At 32.8% G+C, this 17,299-nt stretch overlaps 1 protein-coding gene across 5 annotated transcripts in view; it reads right to left on the bottom strand.

The window, feature by feature from the left end:
* The window catches only part of AP3B1 (adaptor related protein complex 3 subunit beta 1), a 227,706-nt gene that overhangs the window by 153,807 nt on the left and 56,600 nt on the right, over window positions 1–17,299 (bottom strand). For all 5 annotated transcript variants that reach the window (XR_012921698.1, XM_012766761.2, XM_076008138.1 and 2 more), the window contains exon 7: window positions 14,195–14,377. Coding sequence is in view for 4 of the 5 variants with exons in the window: in XM_012766761.2 (XP_012622215.2) it covers window positions 14,195–14,377 (183 nt within the window). In the remaining variant the exon portion in view is untranslated. The remainder of the gene's footprint in view (window positions 1–14,194; window positions 14,378–17,299) is intronic.

Genomic DNA, 17,299 nt, shown 5'->3' on the forward strand with positions numbered 1-17,299 from the left:
ATTCTGGAAGGAGGGGTATAAATCAATAAAGTTTTCTTTTTAATCCAATGGGGAACTCTAATATTTTGAAACTTAAACAAATGGGAGATAAACCTATTAATCTCCCTGGATGTCTCTAACTTTCAAGAATCATTTGCCATTTACTCATCTGTTAATCTAATTCCAAAGAATAATGGATAAAGAGACATTTTGCTTCTCTCTCCAGAGAAGAAAGGACTTGTCTACCCTAGAAAGATATGTAACTATCCCTCTTTACACTGGGAAGGAGGAGGAGATGAAAAAGCAGTCCTATATAAGCTCTGAGACTTGCATAGTCCTATAAAAACTCTGTGATTCATGCATTCAAGAGGGGATCCTCCCCCCTATATGCAGGTGACACTGGCCCTCACAGCATCACCCTCATGAGGAACTGAAGAGTAGGGAAGTGACAGTAACATGAACTGGGAATAAATAAAAACTCTTCTCTGATCCTGACATCCATCAATGTTTCTGCTTTTCTGCTGCACATCACTATATATATACCATGTGTCTGTGTGTGTGTGTGTGTGTGTGTGTGTGAGAGAGAGAGAGAGAGAGAGAGAGAGAGAGAGAGAGAGAGAGAGAGAGAGAGAGAGAGAGAGAAAGTAGGTAACATCTTAAATCCTTTACTTTTTGAACTCAACTCCATAGTGAAAAAATAAAAACAATATTTGCCGCCTAGAACTGAAGACAAAGATTAATATGGAAGGATAATAATATTCTGTATCACAAAAAGGGTTTGTGTTACTAACATATGTACAATTATCAAAACTCTAAGATTTGTGCATTTCACAATGTGAAATTTTACATCAACAAAACAATCATAAAAAATACTGAATTTAATTAACAATATAAATACCAACATGTTTAGGGATAATGTATATTAATGTCTGCATCTTACTTTGAAATGCATTCAAAAAATTCAGATGAACTGATATATCAATACAGGAAATATATTAACTTCTCCAATTCTGAAGAACAGTTTTGCCAGATATGGACTTCTGTGTTGACTTTTTCTCTTTTAACACTTAAAACATGGTTCTTCAACTGCCTCTGGCCCCAGGGTTTCTGATAAGCTGTTAATCTGATTGAGAAAATCTTACAAATGATGAGACATACTTCTCTCTTGCTGCTTTCAAGATTCTTTTTGTCCTTGGCTTTTGACAGTTTGATTAGAACATGTCTTGGTGTGCATCACAGAATTTCTGCTATTTGGAACTGGATGAGCTTCCTGAATGTGCAGAGTAGTGTCTTTCATCAAATTTGCGAAGTTTTCAGTGATTTTTTTTCCTCAAATACTCGGCTCCTTTCTCTCTCTTCTTTCCTTCTGGACTATCCATTATGTGTGTTGGTACATTTGATGGTACCTTACTTGATAAGTCCTCTTACTTCATCTTACTCTGTTCATCTTTCTTCATTCTCTTTTACTTTCTGCTCCTCAGATTAGATAAGCCCAATCTATCTATCTTCAAGTTCACCAATTCATTTTCTGCCTATTCAAATTGGCTGCTGATGCCCATTGGTGAATACTTCATTTTGGTTATTGTACTTTTCACCTCCAGAATTTCTATTTTGTTCCTTTGCATAACTTCTCTCTCTTAATTGACATTCTCAACTTGGAGATAATTGTTCTCCTGATTTCATTTAGTTGTTTCAGCATATTTAACACAGTGATTTAAAATCTTTGACTAGAAAGTCCAATGTCTAGATTTCCTCAGGTATAGGTTCCATTATTTTCTCTTTTCTGTGACTGGACCAAATTTCATTTTTTTTCTTTTTTACATGCCTCATAATTTTTTGCTGAAAACAGGACAGTTTGCATATTATAATGGGTTAACTATAACTCAGATTCTAACTCCTTCCCAGGATTAATGTTGCTGCTTTGCTTCCTGCTTGTAGGTTTTATTTTTGTTTGATTAGAGGCATTTCTAAGCTATTTTTGAAAAGAGTATATTCTTTCTTGCCTGTATCACACAAATGTTTACTATTCTGTTACCTTTGCAGTCTGCTAGCCATTTGACAGAAATTTTATTAAATTCCTACAGGAAAAAGAAATCTCCCAGTCATTGGAGCTCAGCTATCTCCATAAAATTTAGTTGGGCCATTGATAACTCTGTCTTAGCCATCACTTCCTCTGCAGAGCTTGAAGGTCAGTCAGAGGTGAAAGCTTAGGTTCTTATCAGGTCTTTTCTGAACATGTGTCAAATCCTAAGCATTCAATGAGCTTGCTAGATTCCACAGCATACAGGGAAGCTTGTCAACACTTTTTTATTCCCAAAAGCATTTCCTCCTCTAGCCTTTTCTTCCAGGCTTCTTGACATGTCTATTATTTACTCCAATTGGCATCTGTTGTCACAGGTAGTATCAGCAGATCATCTTCCCTGAGGGAGTTCCAATTTAGACAAAATAATGGCCCACCCTTTGTATTAGGGATCCCCTAGACAGGTCAACACAGATAATCACAACTGTTTGAGAGCCAAGTCTACTCTGTTCCCTCCAGTCCCTGCCATTAAGGCAGAGAAGGGAGGATGGAGTGAAGGTACGTTAAAAATGCCACAAATCTTTCCTACTGAGTTTTACTCACCTTTTTCTTAAATGTTTGGATGGTTACTATAAACCTTTGACTATTTTTTGAATTCAAAAAGTTGATGCTAGCCTTTTTTTTAACAGACTTTCTGGTGTGCTTTAGGGACAAGCTTTTGCAATTTTTGCTGATGTCACTTTCCATTTGAAAATTCCTAAAATGTTGGGGAACACATGGATAAAAACTACTTCTCTGTTTTTCCTGGAGCCATGACTTATGGGGAAAAACTTTAAAAGAAAATTCAGGAAACACAAAATGACATAAAGCACTAATATACTTTGACTAATGGTATACAGAATAAAGATACAGTTTTTAAAATTATAAGGAATGCAAAAATAGGGCTAGACACACAGAAAGGATATTTAGGAAACAGAAAATAAGAGAAAATACTAATATAAACTCACTAAAGATATTTTATACTCTACGTAAGCTCAACATACAAAAATAGAAACTAAATCATTTTTAATAAACAGTATTTTAAATATGGATTCATACATATATATACACACACACACAAATATTTTTATATGTAGGCATTCAACACTACTAAATAAATTAACCCCTAAATAAACTAACAGGAATAATACCTAGCTCTGGAACTAATGATTTGTAATAGGGAACCTGTCAAGGTTTCTAGTGCCTGGAGGAGGGGCAGTAGCCAAAGCTAAAGGAAATGTTAAAAAAGAAAATGTCAATGACTATCCCTAAATCCTTAACACACTGACTGCCACACTAGAAAGAAAAATTTCTCCTTGGGGCCATGGCGTTTCATTATGAAAAATAGAATAAAAATTTCAAAAACAAAATTATCCTTTATAATTTAATGAAAAATGAAATTTTGAATTCTATTCATTTAATCCACATTTTTAGAACTTGTCAATATTAATTACACCAATAAGAACATCAAGAAAATTTTCATGAATTAACTGCAGGGTTTTGCTCAGGTTTTGTTTCATGAGGCTCTGGTTTCAAAACTAGTGCAAGTTAAATACAAATCACATGGCAGTTAATGTGTTAACTCCAATAACATGGCTACACCTGCTTAATTAGAAAATGTCAGCATGTCAATTATATAACTAACTAGCACCATTATCTACCACTTACACAGGGCTTGCTATAAGTCCCATGCTAGACAATGACATGGATTTTCAGATGGATGTACACCTATCCATGGATGTGGGGGGTAAAAAGGGAAGGGGATTTATTTTGTTCAAGGGAAAATAAAATCTGCAGAAAAATTTTCCACAATGTAGTTCTTCTATATCAAGAATGGTTTTCTATGTACTATATATCAAAATGTATGGGGTTATTTACCTAAGAAAAGCTAGTGTGTCTGAAGGACATCAGTCCAAGAAATCTTATTTTCATCTAATGTTTTTAATAGAGAATTTAATAAAGGTCAGAATGCACTGATTTCTTTTTTTTTGAAAAGTTAAAAATTCCTTAATTTTTTATTCCTGGTACCACTCCCACAGTTTACAGGGCAATATACCTCATGTAATGAAAAGAAAAAGAAAAGGCTACAACAGATAAAAGACCTCAGGAACATACATCTAATTGACACTACATTGCATTAATCAACAGGTGTACCTTTTCCAAACCGTGGTTATGACAGCCCTGAATAAGAAGGGTTTCCCGTTTAATCTGCAGTAACTTTTGACTGTAGATCATCATTCCTTCTGTGGCAGATTTTTACCAGTTCCTCTAATGTATTTGGAAAAACTGTCTCAAGGTAACCTGCAGCTTTCCTGACAATTCCTTTCTCTCTTTCGTGTAATAACTATAGCCCTTTTTTGCTGTTTTTAGAAACTTCTGCTACCATATCCACCAGGTCTACTATAAGATACATAACCACCACGATATGGACTGCCCAAGCTTCTTCTATCAAAACTGCCCCCTTTCATGAATCCATAATTTGATTGCTGTTTTTCACTACAATTTCTAAAATCATTATAGTTCACACCACCACCATAGTTCCCACCTCCAAAATTTCCCCTTCATTATAACCAGCACATCCTCCTCCACCACCACCATATTGGCCATTTTGGTTTCCATACCCTGGTCCACCACCACCATAGCCCCCTCTACTACTATACCCAGGACCACCACCATAGTTGCCACCATCACCTCCTCTATAACTACCTCTACTGCCACTACCTCCACCACCACAGCCTCCTCTTCCACCAAAGTTTCCACCGTGGCCAAAATTACATCTACCACCTCCTCCACATTTTTCCCACATAACCCATAAAGTTGCCAGACCCACCTCCATGACCTCTCTACAATCCAAAAGATTGCATCTCTTGTTTAGAAAGGGCCTTTTCCCCTGCAAAATTATGTCTATTATGGTATGGTATGGTATTTCTGAACAACAATTTTATCAACAGTATCATGATCATCAAAAGTTACAAAAGCAAATCCTCCCCTTTTCCCACTCTGCCTGTCTCCTATAACTTCTATGGTTTCATGCTTGCCATACCTTTCAAAGTAGTCTCTTAAATTATATTCTTCTGTATCTTCTTTAATACCACAACAAAAATCTTCTTCACAGTTAGATGGGCACCAGGCTTTATAGAATCCTCTCTAGAAACAGCTCTTTGGTTCCAAAACATGCCCATCAACCCTGTCTGGTCAAGCACACATTGCTGCATCCACCTCTTCAACACAATAGTTAAGTCACAAAACCAAAGCCCCTGGAATGTTTCATTTGGGGGGCTTTCATTACCACACATTTGTGAGTGTGCCCCATTTCTCAAAATGTTCTCTTAAACTATCATCTATACTTTCAAAGCTCAGACCACCAATAAACAGTTTTTTCAACTGTCCTGGTTCCTTTGGACCATGGCCCTCCACTTTGGGACAGGACTTGCCTCTTCCAACTTGAGTTCACTGATTTTGTTTTTTTATTTCAGCATGTTATGGGGTACATATGTTTAGGGTATATATACTCCCTTTGCCCCACCTGAGTCAGAGCTTCAAGTATGTCCATCACCCAGATGGTGGGCACTGCACCCATTAGGTGTGTATATACCCATCCCTTCCTCCCCTATCCCCAACATCCAATGAACGTTACTACTATATGTGCACTTAAGTGTTGATCGGTTAATATCAATTTGATGGTGAGTACATGTAGTGCTTGTTTTTCCATTCTTGTGATACTTCACTTAGTAGAATGAGCTCCAGCTCTATCCAGGATAATACAAGAGGTGCTAGATCACCATTTTTTGTGGCTGAGTAGTTCTCCATGATACACATATACCACATTTTATTAGTCCACTCATGTATTGATGGGCACTTGAGTTGTTTCCACATGTTTGCAATTGTACATTGTGCTGCTATAAACATTCTAGTGCAGATGTCTTTTTTTCTTTTGGGTAGATGCCCAGTAATGGGATTGCTGGACCAAGTGGTGGTTCTACTTTTAGTTCTTTGAGGTTTCTCCATATTACCTCCCACAGAGGTTGTACTAGTTTGCAGTCCCACCAACAGTGTATGACCGTTCCTAACTCTCTATATCTGTGCCAACATTTATTGTTTTTGGACTTTCTGATAAAAGCCATTCTCACTGGAGTTAAGTGACATCTCACTGTGGTTTTGATTTGCATTTCCCTGATGATTACAGATGTTGAGCATTTTTTCATGTTTATTGGTCATCAGTATGTCTTCTTTTGAAAAGTTTCTATTCATATCCTTTGCCCACTTTTTAATGGGTTGTTTGATATTTTCTTGCTGATTTTCCTGAGTTCTATATAGATTCTAGTTATCAGCCCTTTATCAGATATGTAACATGCAAATATTTTCTCCAATTCTGTAGGTTGACTGTTTGCTCTCATGACAGTGTCCTTGGCTGTGCAGAAGCTTTTTAATTTGATCAGGTCCCATTTATTTATTTTTGTTGTTGCTATGATTGCCTTTGGGGTCTTCTTCATAAATTCTTTCCCTAGACCAATGTCTATAAGAGATTTTCTAACATTTTCTTCTAGAATTCTTACAGTTTCATGCCTTAGGTTTAAGTCTGTTATCTACCATGAGATGATTTTTGTGAGAGGTGAGAAGTGCAGATCCTCTTTCAGTCTTCTACATGTGACTATCCAATTTTCCCAGCACCATTTATTGAATAAGGATTCTTTTCTCCAGTGTGTGTTTTTGTCTGCCTTGTGAAAGATTAAATGGATTTTTTTAATGTGAAGATTTACAGAACAAATTTTAAAGATGGGAATGAATCAGCAACTTAGATGACACAGCCTGAAGTACTTCCTGATAAATGAATATAAAGAAAGTCCTATTATTTCACTTATAAATTAAGAGCTTCTGATCTATAATACATCAGTCCTTGCCCACCTACCAGACATCTATTTTAATGTACTAAAATATACTGCATTGTGATCAAAATAAATTGGGCCATTTCAAAATCTAGAGTGAATAACAGATGTTCTCCTGAGAATTTTCTCAGAATACTTTTCATTTTATTCCTTTTAGCCAAATATCTGTATTATATATACATGTATAGTAAATATCTTAACAGATGATACTTAAAGATTCTTTCTAAATAATAATCTCTCCAAAATTTTATTAAGTTATTGTGGAGAATGTAGCAGACACTATTGATTTTTTCCAATAGCCTGGAGGGCAAGGGAGAGGGAGGACCTTTCTCCCTGACCCACCCCTGACACATACAATGGACTGAATGCTTATGTCCCCCAAAATTTGTATGTTGAAATTTTAACCCCCAAGGTGATGGTACAAGTGAGCAAGGCCTTTGACAAGCAACTAGGTCATAGGGCAGGGCTCTCATGATTGGGACTAGTGTCCTTCCAAAAGATGCACTAGAGAGTTGCCTTGCTTCATCCACCAAGTGAGGACACAGCAAAAAGGTGCCATGTAGGAACTAGGAAATGAGCCATCAGCAGACAGAGAATCTGCTGGCCTTGGACTTCCCAGCCTCCAAACTATGAGAAATAAATGTTTGTTTTTGATAAGCTACCAAGTTTATGGTATTTTGCTATAGCATCCAGAACAGATTAATACATTGGGCCATACAAGAAATACAGAAGAACAATTGAAAAATCAAGAATACTCCTCCATAGGAATATTCTAGGAAGCATGAATCCTAATATATAGCATTTAACAAAATTTCTTAAAAAGCCAGAGCTCACATATTTAAAAAGAAACCTTCCATCCTTGCTGTGATTAAATTTAGTATTCCACAAATGACTCTCTTTCCAAAATACCCGAAGGCTACAAAACCAAAAACAATAAGGCACAAAATACACACATATCAAATGTAAACTGAAAGGAAGAAACTAATTGACTCTAGATGTGGTCAGTTGGAATAGAGAAGTCACTCACACTATACCTGAACAAATAAAATGTCTGTAATCAGATCTTCCCAATCATTTATAACAGGAAAAGAATATAGTGACTATACAACATATTCACAACACAAGGGGGAAAAAACAACAGCAACAACATGCAAAAGACAAACTATTCTGGAAAAAAAAATCTCATATTCAAAAGTCTATCCTCCAACAAGTTAGTGACAACATGAATTCAATAAAACACAAGATCAAAGGTGAGATGATAAAATGATAAAGGAAATACGAAATTAAAACATGAGTAAATAAATTAAAGTAATATTGCTATTCAATTTACAGAATTAAATAAAAACTGTAAGAAACAGATTAAACAACTGAAAATCAAATTACAATAAAAAAACTTAAGATAATACAAATAAATGCAAATAAAAAGACAAACATTAAAGCAATGTTTAAAGAAGATGACAGACATGGTAGACAAAAAGTATAAAACAGAACAACTGGTATCTATGTATGTATATAATGGACAAATGGAGTAGAAAAAATTCAAGCATCAAAAAAAAAAAAAAAATCAAAAATAAAGTTCCCTAAAATAAAATGTGAACTTATTCATATAGAATAACTCACATTGAGACATCACCTAATTTTCAAAGATTTTTGTAAAAGAGTGTTTTAGCATACAAGCAAAAAAAAAAGAATCAAGTCACCTGCAAGGGAGAAAAATTTATTGCTGCCTTCAGATTTCTACACAGCAACATTCAATGCCGAAGAAAATTAAGTAACATATATAGAGTTCTCAGAAAAAGAGAAAAAAAGGGTATGACCCAATAGTATTATATCCAGCCAAAACGTCAAGTATAAAGGTAACAATAAGACATTTTCAAATATACAAGGTGTAAGAGAATAATGATCCAAGAGCCTACATAAAATATCAATCAAGGGTAAGAGTGACACCAAAAAGTCTTAAAATTTTCTCTCTCACCTAACCATTCTTAAAAAGATACTGTAGGATGTACTCCACCAAATCCAGGAAAACCAAAAATGAGAAAGCCACTAGGCACAGGGAAGCCTAAGAAACAGGATTTAATAGAGAAGAGACAAGCAATTAAGTTTCAGAACAACAGCTACGCAAACTTAGATTAACAATCAGATTATAACAGAGGGTTAAAGGCTCTAAGTAGATGTCTCCTGGGAATAAAATGAAGCTATTAAATACTTACTATATTTGACAACTGTACTAGTTATGACTATGTTCAGCTATATATAACAGAAATATCTAGTTAGGTAACTCCATAAAAAGAACAAGTACACAAAATCTTTATTTTTTTAGGTTCATCCACTCCCAGAGTATGGCTTTATCCATATGTTTATAAAATGACTACTGCACCTCTAATCATCATATATGCATTCTGAGAAGGAATATTGACAAAGAACAAAGGGTAAAGTATGTATGTCAAATAAGTCTGTCAGAAAAATAATAGTTTCCCCAGAATCCCAATTTCCGGAACTGGGTCACATAGCCATTTCTGACTCTAAAGGAGTAAAAGGAAGTTGATTATTTTTAATTCTCAGAACAAAATCAGGAGTCTGTTATTTAAAGAGAGGACAGGGAATTGACATTTGGTAGACAACTATATGTATCTCAACAACTGCATATAAAATGATATTTAGAGACTATTAAATATTCTGATAAATAAAGAGTTTGGAACATCTAGCACTCTGGGAGGCTGAAGCGGGAGGAACACTCGAGGTCAGGAGTTCGAGACCAGCCTGAGCAAGAGCGAGACTCCCGTCTCTACTAAAAGTAGAAAGAAATTAGCTGTACAACTAAAAATATATAGAAAAAATTAGCCAGGCATGGTGGCACCTGCCTGTAGTCCCAGGTACTTGGGAGGCTGAAGCAGGAGAATCACCTGAACTCAGGAGTTTGAGGTTGCTGTGAGCTAGGCTGACACCATGGCACTCTAGCCCAGACAACAGAGTGAGACTCTGTCTCAAAAAAAAACAAAAAAAAAATTATAATTGTATTGCAAAGGAGGAGGAGAGTAAGTGGAAGCATAAGGTAATATAAGAATGCCAAATTCTTCATTTCTATAATAGGAAGTCAATACATAATGACAAATACTATCAAAAAATAGTAATATATGTATATTACCTAGAAATGGAAATATATACAGACATACACACATTCTCTCTCTCTAAAAGGACTAAGAGAGATAATTCAGGCATAGGAAAGGATAAGAAAGGAAAATGTTTTTTATAAGCCTTGTAGTATTATTCAACTTTTGTTTTAAAACCACATGCTATTTGAATAAAATTTAAAATAATTTTTTAAAAAGGAAAACTCCATGACTTAAAAAAAATCCAAACAATAGAAATAAATTATGAACAACAAAAAGAATAAAGAATCTTTAAGATAAATGCTTCATAACCAATGGGAGGAAAGGAGACCTCATTTCAATATCAGATCATGGTCCATAGTTTCACATTAAACTATATATGAACCCTTCATGACAGCTGCCTGTGAACGTGCAGAAAAACTTCTTTTATTTGCATTGTAAAGCATGGATTGTACTATAACTCCTCACAATGTTGTTTAAAAATAATTCCATAGAATAGTAAGATCTAATAATAGTAAAATGGTAAAACACAATACAAAATTTGTTTCACAAAAAAATTAACTGATAAAGAAAATTAAAACACAATAAAAATAATTTCTAACATTTGGGTCCTTTAAGACAGGACCTAAATGTGGAGTTCATGTGAAGCACTTCCCCCAAATACCTTTCTACATGCAGAAAATCGCTAATCAAAAACTTTTCATGTAAATTGAGTTTTTACAAGTTTTTATTTTAAAGCTACCTCTGGAAAACTTAAGAACTTAACCTTAAAACTATTTTAAACAAAATTCTAAATTCAGACTTTATTAACCTATATAAGGTTTTAAAATTGAAGTACAGATATATAGAGACAAAAGTAAATTAATCACTCCAAATTTCAAAATGCCCTAAATACTGCCACCAGAATTGTATTACCTGAATTCATATTCTAAAAGGTAATGGTGAATATCTAGAGCTTTAAGTTGTAAATCACTGAAGTAAAATATTTTGATAATTTTTGCAAAACTGTCATGTCCTAGAAAAAGTTCAATTTTTGTGTTTTAAAAAAGTTCAATTTTAAAAAGCTAAATTCATAAAATTAAAAACATTCCTGGCAGTGTTAGAGTTTCATTTCAGTTTACAGTTAGTGCCATTAAAGGGTCTTGGGATTGTTTGAGTTTTTTATCATTCTTAAAATTTGTTTGTGACTTATAATATTTATTTTTAAAAATCCATTAAGTCTACAAAAGCAGCTTTAGCCTTAGAGATTTACATTTATGCTTCAAATATTCTCCCATCATAGGCCCGAATGACAAAGAAAATACTCAACTAGTTTTATATCCTTGAAAATTATACAAACTTGACCTAGAATAAAAAACAACTCACATGGCCTGCAAAGAGTAAGGTAAATTTAAGAAAATAAAAATGCAAATATGCATTTTAGCGGTCTCTTGAATTTATTAACCTAAAAGGTTTAATTTCCATTTTCCTGCATCAGCTTTATTTATAAAATGTCGTGCTTCTATAGTCAAGCACCCTCTTAACAAATCTTCTCATTAATATGTAAATTTAAAGTCAATCGGTCTTCTCCCTGACAGCCCCATGAATTCCTAGTGCACTGTATAATCGGCTTTGACTTGGCATCCACTATTTATCATCAAAGATGTCAGTTAGAAAAATTATGGAAAATGCACTGCAATTGATATGACTACAATCTACTTTGTCAACACTTAATTGTTCCTCAAATCACACATTTACATATAAACAACCTAAATACTGATCTATAATGATGCAAATAAACTAAATTAAAAATCTCTTCTGCCCCTGAAGAAGCTTGTTTGTATATGATGTGTTCATTCAAGAACTTATTGACAAAAGCATGTACATCAATTCATCCCAAAAAGTGTTTCTACTAATTTTCAATTCCTCCAAAATAACAATTTTTCCACCCCTCAAGCATTCTAAATGTTTTTAAAAATTCAATAACAAACATGATTTTTCTCTTTAAAAGCAAATTTAATTGTGGTTTTCAGCTAATTGCAATATCTGAGCACTGTGAATTGTGGGCTTTAAAGTTGGTTTTAACTGGAACACAATAAGAAAACACACAAAAACTTATTAAAGTAACCAAAAAAATTTTAATTTAAAAGTCGTAAGGTAATGGAATATAAAGGAAAGAATGCTGGCCTGGGCATCAGATAACTCTGTTTATAATTTGGTTCAATCTTTTATAAGCAATATTATCTTATATGAGTTGTTAAAATCTGTATACCTTGGTTTCTTCATCTATAAAACAGGTATAATAATAATTCTGACTGCCCTAATTTAGTGGTTTGTAGAAGTTTAGCAAACTCTGACCATGTTCTTCTTCTTCTTTTTTTTAGTTATAGTAGCAATTCAAGTACATTGTGAAGTACAAAATAAATTATCTTCTCATAACCTCTCGGTTAATTCATAGAAGAACATGGTCAGATTTTGATAAACTTCTACAAATTTTCTATTTAATTGGTTTTCTTTCCTTCTTTTCTTTAAGCCAAGGAATCTTTCTCAAAGGAAATCACATACAGACCAGCATAAGAAAGGCAAAAAAAAAAAAAAAAGCTGCTCTGTTTGAAAAAGTGGCAAGAGCCCAGAAAGCTACACAGTCCAGAGCATTACTACCCCCTTGGTTGTTCCTAAGGCAGTGCTACAGCATCCTGAGGGCTCAGGCACACATATGAAAACCACTAAATTAGTCTAAAAACCACAACATTTACAATAATGCCAAGATTGGATTGCAAATAGGTGGCAAAGAAATGATTTAGCCCATTCCAGTATGCCAAGGACAATCCCATGTTTGTAATAATTAACATTCAAGGAGTTATTAACATGTGAAAACACAAAGAATGAATATAATCCCAATATTTCCAATCACTTGTCAAAAGAAGAAATGTATATGGTAATGTAGAAACTAACTTTCTTGCTTTTGCACATAGTTTTAAAACTAAATTTTATCTAAAATAAGATTAAATAAAATTCAAGAATAAAACAAATAGACAAACTAGAGCTTTTAATATATGTTACACATTTTTAGAAGATGTGGTTAAATATGTATTATATTTTAATTCCAGTTTCTACATAATGACAAAGGATCATTTGCATACAGCTATTGAAAAGGATTTGACAGTGATGGGAAAGTAAAATAAACTAGTTTAAAAGGTACTGACAGTGGTTGGATAAGCCAAAATTATCTATAACCTTACAGAAAAGGAAAAATCTGAGCAGCATTTTTGAAACAAATTGGCTAAAATCAAACAAATAAGCTGTTGCCAACAAAAATCTCTTGTCAAAGTTACCATCAAAGGGCCAATACATTTCTATCTAGACATGCTATTTAATCTAACAAAAGCACCATCAAAACTGTACTTGCCTGATGATAAATAAAATTAACTTTATAAAATTAAAGAATACAAAGTTAGTAAAATTTCATCAATTTGAGAGCCCTAAGTAGCATAAGACTTTTATATATTAATAATTCAAAATATACTTCAATTTTTAAGTAGAACATCACTGCTTTGTTAATATTAAAATTGAGATGGAGTCAATATTATGGACTTTTGGAAAGATATTAAAAACTTCAAAAAGTTTTTAAGGCTAACAAATACTAAGTCAATGTAGAAAATATTGATAAAAATTTGACAAATATCTATAAGCTTGATATGTCATTTAAAGCATGTATTGTGAACATTTTCCCCTCACTTTAATATTATTTCTAATTAACAAAAGCAAGATGTGCTAAACACTCAAGGACTATTCATAAGTTTGTGTACAAACCACTTTTACATAATAGGGGTTTTTAATCTTTTATTTTTTCAATCTATAATAGTGTATTTTAAAAAGATATGACATATCAAAAGATGAGAATAAATATGCTATTCTGAAAAGGAATTAAGGATTTCTTTAAACAAGTTTACATTTCAATCTTAAACATGTACATACTGAGTGATCTCAATTATAAATCATATAATAAAATTTTTCTAAATTTTCAATATAATGAAAAGAACATAGTATGCTTCTAATATTAATCTGCACAAAGAAAACAAATAACTTCATATAAAGGTAAATTTTTTATAGACATTTTTAAAAGTTCATCCATTCTCTTAGTATACTTGATAAGTGGAAGACTATTCTACACTTACCTCTTTCCATGGGCTGACAAACTGTGTCCGAGCATATCGAGTTAGCATGTGGATTATGACAACCTGCCCCCACTCTTCAACATCAACTAGTAAGTTACATAGCTTGCGGTAATTCTTGTGAATTAGGTCTATTCTATCCGGGCATACTTCTTCAAAGGCCATCACAACACTACCAGCTACGAGCTAGGAAAGAAAGAAATAGTAACTTATTAAAAAATGTTTCTGTCCCCCATCAAAGATCCTACTCAGGCATTACAATGGTGTAATCAATATTATGACAGTCAATATTTAAAATATTCAGTCATTCAATTAAAATGAACGTTCATGGTTGAATAACAAATAAATTTTAAAATACCACTCCCTTGAAGAATAATTTTAATAGTTGTAATATGTATGGAAAACTAATACTATTCTGAAGAGAGGTAAATTCTGATAATTTTTTTATTCCATAAGATTAAGTTTCAATAAATTTTTCATACATGGATTAAACATTAATTATGCACATTTTTCTTTTGAGAGTATTCAGAAACAGGAATTTATGCACATTTTTCATGTGTAAAGCTAACCTAAATTCTTATCTAAAAATGTATTACTTAGTTCATAACAATATTCAGAAAAAGAATCAAGACAATAACAAGGATCATATTGTGTCAGTTTAAAATAAGAATGGCAATAATTTCACAATGAATTTATGTTTAAAAGTATATGAGGAATTCATAAATGTTTTTAGTACAAAAACACTTTAAAATCTTACACATCTTAATTAACCTGTTTTACCAATATAATTTATTTACAAAGAAAACACAGTGGCTGAAATTTCAGTACATCACCTGAGCTATTATCACTTTTATAAGAATGTGTAAAGTTGGAATAATATATTACCAACAAAAGGCAGCCTTCTCCAAGACTAGTTAATGAACCATAAATGCTAATTTTTTAATTGCCATGCTTTTCAAAAGTGGTAAAATTAAGATTTCTTTAGTATAAAGATACAAGCTAAGCAGGATATATAATATACAAATTCTTCTATATATGTACTACAATATACATGCAGTTACCCAACAGTATAATACGGTTCTGAAAAAACAAATTAATATCATATTCCTTCTGAACACTAGGGATCTTCATTTTACTGTCTAAAATTTCCCCAATGACTTAAAATAAGCAATTAAATAGAAATATAACTTACTGAAATGGTACTTTTTGAAAAATATTAGATACAATGATATTCATATTTTGAGTGTTTGTCCCTCTACTTGGCTGACATTTAGTTTATTAATATGCAACCAACAATACAATTGAAAGAAAACAGCTCAGAATATAGACTTGCTATTATGCTAAACAAGTTTCAAGTCCTGTGGGGATTTTATGAATTACCAATCAGTATAAACGTGAAGCCGCATTTATTGACTCCAGCCCTGCCCATGTACTGGTGCCTGCTGGTCCCAGCATGTATGCACCTCAATAGAAAAAGCAAAAAATTGATTATCTGTGTGAACTAAATAAAAATGTATTATACATATAATTTTCTATTTGCTATTGATGTGGAAAGGAAGTTAACTTTGTGTTCTCAACTCCACATTGTGATTCTTCTGCATAAATTACTCTTCAGAAATTATACTCTGTGATAATCATATTTCTGTAAGGTTAGAATTAGTATCACTTAAAAATCTCTTAAAACAAATAAGTTTATGACATCTTGCTATAAAATAACTCATTATATGTGAGATATAAACATCTCTATATATTATTTATATATCAATCTCATATTAATATATCTGTATCATTGGCAAAGTGTTAAAGTACAAAAATAAAAAAATATCACTTAGAATAAAATGACCCATGAAATTAAACAGGTAACTCAACAGTTTTTAATTTTAAAAATACTAGGTAAAATCAAGTTATTTGTCTAAACCAAGAAATTCTTTTCTTTCAAAGGTGTTTAGACACCAAACAATTAAATGGAAAATCAGCTACCACATATTAAATTTATTAAACCAAGAGCTGTAAGTATACAACAATTCTAAAGTACTAACACATTCTAAAGTACTAACAAATATCATAAACAGGAAAAAAGTATTCATTACTTAAGGACAAATAAGGTTTATAGAAACATTATAATAATTAGAATGTAAAGAGGGTACCTTTATGAAATAAAAATGACCATTTTAGATACTTCATTGCCTAGTTTTAACAATCTGACCCTGGGCTAAACACTAGCAGAAGAATTAATAATTTTGGTCTATTAAGTGTTCAATATTCTATAAAACATTCAGAATTAAAATAAAATGATCTACTCAGATTTTAAAACCAAAAATATTGGTTTCTAAAAAACAGACAGTTAATTTCCATCTCACTATGTCAATAGTAGCTTTTCATAGAACGGGAAAAATAAATCACTGCAACAAAACTAGCAATGAGCTCATCAAATTCAAATGCAGTTTTCCATTTATGTATTTTTTATATTAAAGCAATAAACATGGTTCATTTATCTTCCCTTGGTTGCCACGTTTTTCTGTGCTGTTGCTATGAACTTTGGCCATTAGCTGTGCTCCAAGGTAAACTACATGAACCATCAACAAAAGTGACACCCCATCTATGGAGTTCATATTTTCTCCAGATTATCTATGCTAGTTGACAAGCTGGTAATGAAAAAAATCACACTAAGCAAATGGCTCCTCTAATAACAATAAATTTTCTATAAAATTATGAAGGGTACAAAACGTTTCCTTGCATCTATTTTGTCATGAATTCTAATTAACGTTGCAAAAACCTGAGAGTGCTGGGTCATCACAAGAAGTGCATCAAGGTTTGATTGATAATATGGTATAAGTTGGCCAATGCTGCCAAGATTTTCTTCCCTTAAATTAATGGCCATCCAACTTGCCCTAATCATACAGCCCAAATGATATTCCCCTTCTTATTTCAATTTTCTTGAGGCATGGAAAATGGGAAAGATTAGTCATTTATCTTCTAATAGCTGGATAATAGATCTATCACAATAAAACATCTGCACAAACTCAGGGGTGTGTTTTTTTGCCCATAACAGTGAGGCTTTTAAAACCAACATTAAATCAATAACTTATAAAATGGCGTCTTGCCCCT

Source organism: Microcebus murinus, chromosome 11 (assembly GCF_040939455.1).
Source record: "Microcebus murinus isolate Inina chromosome 11, M.murinus_Inina_mat1.0, whole genome shotgun sequence".
Classification (NCBI taxonomy): domain Eukaryota; kingdom Metazoa; phylum Chordata; class Mammalia; order Primates; family Cheirogaleidae; genus Microcebus; species Microcebus murinus.